General features: G+C 37.6%; 1 protein-coding gene across 1 annotated transcript; it reads right to left on the reverse strand.

Annotated features, from left to right (window-relative positions):
- Nucleotides 1-6,093: 6,093 nt before the first annotated feature.
- Nucleotides 6,094-8,304, reverse strand: FSCB (fibrous sheath CABYR binding protein). Its single transcript, XM_008694380.1, has one exon. The coding sequence runs from the start codon at nucleotides 8,302-8,304 to the stop codon at nucleotides 6,094-6,096; it is 2,211 nt and encodes a 736-aa protein (XP_008692602.1).
- Between the last annotated feature and the right edge of the window lie 212 nt (nucleotides 8,305-8,516).

Raw genomic sequence — 8,516 nt, forward strand, 5'->3', positions numbered from 1 at the left:
ACTCCAATCAAAACACATAAGGTGTCAGAGTGGATTAAAAAAATTAAAAACACCTATATGCTGCCTACAAGAGACTCGTTTTAGACCTAAAGACACCTGCATATTGAAAGTGAGGGCATGGAGAAATATTTATCATGAAATGGAACTGAAAAGAAAGCCAGAGGAGCGATACTTATATCAGACAAACTAGACCTTAAAACAAAGACTGTAACAAGAGACAAAGAAGGGCACTATATCTTGATAAAGAGGACAATTCAACAAGAAAATGTAACAATTGTAAATATTTATGCATCAAACATGGCAGCACCCGAATGCACAAAACAATTAATAACAAACATAAAGGAATGAATCTATAATAATACAAAAATAGTAGGAGACTTTAACACCCCATTTACATCAATGAACAGATCATCTAAACAGGAAATCAATGAGGAAACAATGACTTTGAATGACACACTGGACCACATGGACTTAACATATTCAGAGTATTCCATCCTAAAACAGTAGAATATACATTTTTTTCAAGTGCACATGGAACGTTCTCCAAAATAGATCATGTTAGGCTATAAAACAAGCCTGAACAAATTCAAGAAGACTGAAGCCATACCACGTACTTTTCTGACCACAATGCTATGAACCTAGAAGTCAACCACTAGAAAAATCTGGAAAGACCACAAATATATGAAGATTAAATAACATGTTACTAAACAATGGATGGCTCAACCAGGAAATTAAAAGAAGGTGTAATGAAATAAATAGAAACAAATGAAAATGAAAACACATTGGTCCACAACCTTACGGATACAGCAAAAGCAGTCCTAACGGGAAGTTTATAGCAATATAGGCCTATCTCAAATAGTAAGAAAAGTCTCAAATAAACAATCCAACTTCACATCTAAAGGAGTGAGAAAAACAACAACAACAACAAAACCTAAAACCAGTAGAAGGAAGGAAATAATGAATAGAGCAGAAATAAATGACATAGAAACTAAAAACAAAACAACAACAAAAACAATAGAACAGATCAATGAAACTAGGAGCTGATTCTTTGAAAAAATCAGCAAAATTGATAAACCTCCAGCCAGACTTAGCAAAAAGAAAAGAGAAAGGACTCAAATAAATAAAATCACAAGTGAGAGAGGAGAAATAACAACCAACACCACAGATATATAAACAATTATTAAGAGAATATTATGAAAAACTATATGTCAACAAATTGAACCTAGAAAAAATGAGTAAATTCCTAGAAACAAATCAATTATGAAAACTGAAACAAGAACAGAAAATTTGAACAGACTGATAACCAGCAAAGAAACTGAATCAGTAATCAAAAAACTTCCAACAAACAAAAGCCCAGGACCAGATGGCTTCACAGGCAAATTCTACCAAACATTTGAAGAAGAGTGAATACCTATTCTCAAACTATTCCAAAAAATAGCAAAGGAAAGAAAATTTCCAAATTCACCCATGAGGCCAGCATTAACCTGATATTAAAATCAGATAAAGACACCACCAAAAAAGAGAACTATAAGTCAATATCTCTGATGAACATAAATGCAAAATCCTTAATAAAATACTAGCAAACCAAATCCAACAATACATTTAAAAAATCATTCACCATGATCAAGTGGGACTTATTCCTGGGTTGCAAGGGTGGTTCAATACTTGCAAATCAGTCAATGTGATACATAACATCAATAAAAGAAAGGATGGGGCGCCTGGGTGGCACAGTCGTTAAGCGTCTGCCTTCGGCTCAGGGCGTGATCCCAGCATTCTGGGATCGAGCCCCACATCAGGCTTCTCCACTGGGAGCCTGCTTCTTCCTCTCCCACTCCCCCTGCCTGTGTTCCCTCTCTCGCTGGCTGTCTCTGACAAATAAATAAATAAAATCCTTTAAAAAAAATAAAATAATAAAATAAAATACATAAAATAAAATAAAAAAGGATAAGAAACATATGATCATTTTAATAGATGCAAAAGAAGCATTTGACAAAATACAACATAAATTCATGGTAAAACCCTCAACAAAGTAGGTTTAAAGAGAACATACCTCAACACAGCAACAACCAAAAATGAAAAACTCACAGCTAACATTAATCTCAAATGGGGGAAAACTGAGAACTTTCCCTCTACTATTAGGAACAAGACAGGGATGTCCAGTCTCACCACTTTTATTCAACATAGGACTGGAAGTCCTAGCCACAGCAATCAGACAACAAAAAATAAATAAATAAACATGAGACATCCAAATTGACAGGAAAGAAGTAAAACTTCCACTATTTGCAGATGACATGATACAATATATAGAAAACCCAAAAGATTCCATCAAAAAACTGCTAGTACTGATAAATGAATTCAGTAAAATCACAGGATACAAAATCAACATACAGATATCTGTTGCATTTCTATACACCAGTAATGAAGCAGCAGAGAGATTGAGAAAACAATCCCATTTACAATTGCACCAAAAAACAACAAGAAACCTAGGAATAAATCTAACCAAAGAGGTGAAAGACATATACTCTGAAAACTATAAAACACTGATGAAATTGAAGATGACACAAAGAAATGGAAAGATATTCCATGCTCATGGATTAGAAGAACAAATATTATTAAAATGTCTATACTACCTAAAGCAATCTACATATTTAATGCAATATCTATCATAATACTGACAGCATTTTTCGCAGAGCTAGAACAATCCTGAATTTTATATGGAACCACAAAAGACCCCAGATAGAAAAAGCAATCTTGAAAAAGAAAAAAGAAAGCTGGAGGCATCACTATTCCAGACTTCAAGTTATATTACAAAGCTGTAGTATTCAAAAAAGTATGGTACTTGGCACAAAAATAGACACAGATCGATAGAATAGAATAGAAAACCCAGAAATGAACCCACAATTATGTGGTCAATTAATCTTTGACAAAGCAGGAAAAAATATCCAATGGGGAAAAGATTGTCCCTTCAACAAATGATGTGAGGAAAACTGGACAGCAACATGCACAAAAATAAATTCAAAATGGATTAAAAACCTAAATATGAGACAGGAAACCACAAAAGTCCTTGAAGAAAGCACAGGCAGAAATTTTTCTGACATCGGCCATAGCAACATCTTTCTAGATAGGTGTCCCAGGGCACGGGAAGCACAAAAGCAAGACTAAACTATTGGAACAACATAAAAATAAATAACGTCTGCACAGCAAAGGAAACAAGCAACAAAACTAAAAGGCAACCTATGGAATGTGAGAAGATATTTGCAGATGACATATTCAAAGAGGGTTAGTATCAAAAAATATATAAAGAACTTATAGAACTCAACACCCAAAAAAGGAATAATCCAACTAAAAAATGGGCAGAAGACATGAACAGACATTTCCCCCAAAGAAGACGTAAAGATGGCCAACAGACACATGAAAAGATGCTTAACATCACTTATCAGGGAACTGCAAATCAAAACTACAAGATATCACCTTGCCCCTGTCGGAACGGCTAAAATCAACAAGAAACAGCTGTTGGTGAAGATGTAAAAAAGGGGGAATTCTCAAGTACTGTTGGTGGGAACACAGACTGGTGCAGCCACTCTAGAAAACAGTATGGAGGTTTCTCAAAAAGTTAAAAATAGAACTATCCTATGATCCAGCAATCGCACTACTAGGAATTTACCCAAAGAATATAAAAATACTAATTCAAAAGGATACACACACCATAATTGTTATAGTAGCCTTCTTTATAATAGCTAAATTAGGAAACAGCCCAAGTGTCTATCAACTGATAAATGGATAATGAAGATGTTGTGTGTGTGTGTATGTATGTATATGTATGTGTATATATATACATACACATACACACACACATACATACACACATACAATGGAATATTAGCCAAAAGAAAGAATGAAATCTTACCGTTTGCGATGACATAGATGGAGCTAGAGAGTATTATGCTAAGTGAGATAAGTCAGTCAGAAAAAGAAAATACCATATGGTTTCGCTCATACGTGCAATTCAAGGAACAAAACAATTTTAAAAGGGGGGGGGAGTGAGAGGCAAACCAAGAAACAGACTCTTAACTATAGAGAACAAACTGATGGTTACTAGAAGGAAGGGAAGAAAGGGGATGCATGAAATAGGTGATGGGGCTTAAGGAGGGCGCTTGTCTGGTGTGTACTAGGTGTCGTATGGAAGTGTTGAATCACTGTATTGTATACCTGAAACTAATATTTCACTGTATGTTAACTAACTGGAATTTAAATAAAAACCTTAAAAAATCTAAAATAGAAAAAGAAAACTTCAAATTTAGAAAAAGGAGTTTAACTGGATTTTAAGTATCTCAGAAAACAAAATAATTTAAAGGACTTGGAAATATTAAAAAAGCAACCCTCATTCAAGAAGTCTAGAATAATGTTTCTCAACCTCAAATCTGGCACATAATTAAAAAAAATACTGTACTTACAAAACTTTTTATAAAGTTCTGGGAAAAAAGTCACTTAAAAATATCACACGCTCTTATTGTACACTGTACAGAGGTAATGAAGAATGTGAGAAACATCTAACAATTATAGGGCATCAAAGTTTAACAAGGTCTGGAATCATCAATCTAGAGTTTTTACTAAACAGAGAAATACACTAACCAAATTAAATTTTTAAGAGAATCATCTCATTATTTCAGCATATAGCAACTAAATGTAGCTAAAGAAAATATTTTCCCAAAAGTTGCCATAACCATAGAAACCAAGATGTCATTTGTTAACAGACATATTAATCCATAATTACTCTTTAAAAATGTCAATAGCTTATCCAGTAGTCCCCCCTTATCCACAGAGGATACCTTCAGAGATCCCCAAGGAATGCCTAAAATCATGGATAGTACCAAGTCCCATGTATACTGTTTTTTCTTATTTGTACATACCTATGATAAAGTTTAATTTATAAATTAGGCACAGTAGAGATTAACAACAATAATACAATAGAACAATTATAAAAATATCCTGTAATAAAAGTTATGTGAATGTAATCTCATTCTCTTTCAAATATCTTATTGTACTGTACTCACCCTTCTCCTTGTGATGATGTGAGATGATAAAATGCCTACATGATGAGATGAAGTGAGGTGAATGGTGTAGGCATTGTGACATAGCATTAGGCTACTAACCTTCAAGGAAACAAACATCAGAAGAAAATATGCTTCTGGACCACAGCCGATCGTGGGCAAGTGAAACTACGGAAAGCAAAACTGCAGATAAGGGGAGACTACCGTACTACAACTAGTCATTCAACTTTATTCAAGTTTCTCTTCATCAAAAGTTCAGAGTACAAAAAACAAGTCAAGCTTCCAAAGGACTTATCACATTCTAAGTTGAAATGAAATGAAATTAAAACTAAGTAGAAATATGTCCTCAAGGCCACCTAAGTGTATTTTTCTTTATGTTTACACACCTTTTAAAATACTTTATCTGGCTATCTTCATTAAAATGAAGGTTTTTACAAAGGAATTAAGTTTCCCTATCCAGAGATGGAAATGTAAAATATGCAAGGAGATAAGGATGAAAACACGAAAGAAATGCTGGTCTCAGAAGGAATCAAATAGAAAGAGAATTAGAGATATTATGTATTATAATAAGGAGAAAAAAACACGTACCTTTAGCTATGTGACTAGAACTCAAGGAATTTAAAGTAGATGAGAGAACTGCAGCAAAGAAACTGCCTTTTCCACTACAAGCTGCATGTAGTGAGTATAGCTATAGAGTGTACACTTTTCAACAGGGTTTATTATAGAAAGGATATTTTAAGTAATTATTTCAATCATCAACTTACTTCATTTCCAAATGGGTATTTTATATATGCTAGATTTGAATGAAAATAATGCAGTAATTTTAAACCACTAGTTTTTATTGTTCCTTTTCCAACCAGTGGTCCACATCTTGGGGTTTCCTTTTATTTCCCTGTTCACAAAGCTACTTCCAAATGCTTACACTTTTTCTAACGTGTATATGTCTAGAAGCCCCTAGCTTCTGATTGCTAGCTTAGTTAAGACCTGATTACAGCTGAGAAAGAGGCCTCTATTTTATTTCTATATGAAAGACACCCTCCATTTAGAAGGCAGGGACCTGTTCTCTCTTGATATTAGACAAATCTTCAGGGGCAGGATCCAGTTCTAAAGGCTCTTCAGGTTTTTGCTGATCTCCTAAAACCAGTGATTCTAATTTTACCACTGGGACATCTGTTGTCTGGAGATATTGATAGTCAGTAGACATATGGTCTACCAAAGCCTCATTTACAGCAATGTGTTCAGATGGTGGAGGCTGAACTTCAGCAAGGACATCTTCTATAGAGAATTGTGTAATAAAGTCCTCTTGAGCTGCTGGAAACTGTTTGTCAACAGGGACCATTTCTAAAGTAGTTTCTTCAACTGATGGATGCTGAAGTTCAACAAGGGATGCCCCAGCTGGTGCAGACCAAACTTCAGCTGGGGTATCTTCTTCAGGGGCCTCCTCAGCTGGTGGAGACCAAATTTCAGCTGGGGCCTCTTCAGCTGTTGGAAACTGTACTTCAGCTGGGACCTCTTCAGCTGGTGGAGACCAAACATCTGGAGCCTCTTCTTCAGGAGCCTCCTCAGTTGGTGGAGACCAAATTCCAGATGGGGCCTCATCTGCAGGGCCCTCCTCAGCTGGTGGAGGCTGAACTTCAGCTGGGGCCTCTTCAGAGGGGGCCTCAGCAGCTGGTGGAGGCTGAACTTTAGCTGGGGCCTCTTCAGAGGGGGCCTCTTCAGCTGGTGAAGGCTGAACTTCAGCTGGGGCCTCTTCAGAGGGGGCCTCTTCAGCTGATGGAGGCTGAACTTCAGCTGGGGCCTCTTCAGAGGGGGCCTCAGCAGCTGGTGGAGGCTGAACTTCAGCTGGTGGAGGCTGAACTTCAGCTGGGGCCTCTTCAGAGGGGGCCTCCTTGGCTGGTGGAGGTTGAACTTCAGCTGGAGCCTCTTCTGTAGGGCCCTCCTCAGCTGGTGGAGACCAAATTTCATCTAGGGCCTCTTCTACAGGGGTCTCTTCAATGGGTGGAGACTGAACTTCAGGAGACATCTCATTTGGTGGAGGCTGAACTTCAGCTGGGGCCTCTTCTGCAGGGGCCTCCACAGCTGGTGGAAGCTGAAGTTCTGAGGCCTCCCGTGTAGAAGGCTCTTCAGCTGATAGAGGGTAAACTTCAATATAACCCTCTTCTGAAAAGGCCTCTTCAGTAGGGATAGACTCTACTTTAGCAGGGGCCTCTTCTGTAGGAGTCTCCTCAGCTGAGGAAAGCTGTACTTCAACAGGAGCTTCTTCAACTTTTGGAGACTGAACTTCAGCAGAAAGTTCAGAAAGAGCCTCTTCACCCAGGGTAGGCTCTACGTCAGCAGGGCCCTTTTCTGCAGGAGCTTCTTCAATTGGTGGAAACCGAAGTTCAGTAGGGGAGTCTTCTGCAACAGTCTCCGCAGCTGGCAGAGGTTGCACGTCAGCAGAGATCTCTTCTGCAGTGGGAGGCTGTACTTCACTTGGAACGTATTGCTCATCTTCTGAAAGTTCCAAAGAACCTTTTATGCTTTGTTGACTAAATAGTAATCTGCTGGTACTTATCTGCCCAATTGCTTCATCTTTACTTGTTGAGGGTTGCAATTCAGGATGTTCACTAATGAAAATCTTCCCTGAGGATTTACGCTTCTGCACAACTTCATTTGACTTTGAAAAAGAGGTATCTGGCCTGCCAATAACCACTATTTCTGTTTCACTAAAGTACGTCTGCTGTTCCTTGTCTACTTTTTCTTTTTGAGGAATGTTCATCATTGTCCAGTCCCCAGTACAACTGGTCTGCTGAGATCTGTCTATTTTGAATTGAACTGAATGTCTGCTTGGTGCAATTTCTACTTCCTGAACACTCTCTGGAAATTCAGGGACTGCTTCTCCCAAAGCAGCTGGCTTTTCTTCAGGTACCGCTGTTTCACCAACTGACTTGGTTTCTTCTTTTTTCTCTTCTACAGTAGTGTCTGTTTGCAGAGATTTATCAGTCTTATCCTGTACTCGCTTTCTCTTTGTCCAAGTTTGCTGAAGTTGGGAAGATACTCTGAGAGACTCATAGTTGACTTTGCTTCCAGGAATATTACCAATACTAAGAGTAGCTTTAGGGCCAGATGGTTGTGATATAGGTAAGTGTTTCCTTTTCTCTGTCACTTCAGTCTGCTGAGATTTGTCTACCATTGGTTGGCTGGGTCTTCTTCTCTTTCGAATTTCTTGTCTCTCTGCTGAGATAGGCTGATCAGGTTCATCACTTTCTTCCATTTCTAAAACTGGTGAATTTCAAACATACCAGTCTTCAAGTAGTTAGTCATCAAGAATCACAAATGTACCAGACTGGTAAGCCTGTGCCTTTCTTCATTAAGTGTTGTTCTGTTGAGCTACCTTAGAAAAAAGTAATTCATAAATCATTGCATTCTGTACTACACTCTTGTTGGATCCCACCTTACTCAGTAAGCATCTTTCTTGTTTAGTCT

This window comes from Ursus maritimus, unplaced genomic scaffold (genome assembly GCF_017311325.1).
Source record: "Ursus maritimus isolate PB19 unplaced genomic scaffold, ASM1731132v1 scaffold_36, whole genome shotgun sequence".
In the NCBI taxonomy this organism is placed as follows: Eukaryota; Metazoa; Chordata; class Mammalia; order Carnivora; family Ursidae; genus Ursus; species Ursus maritimus.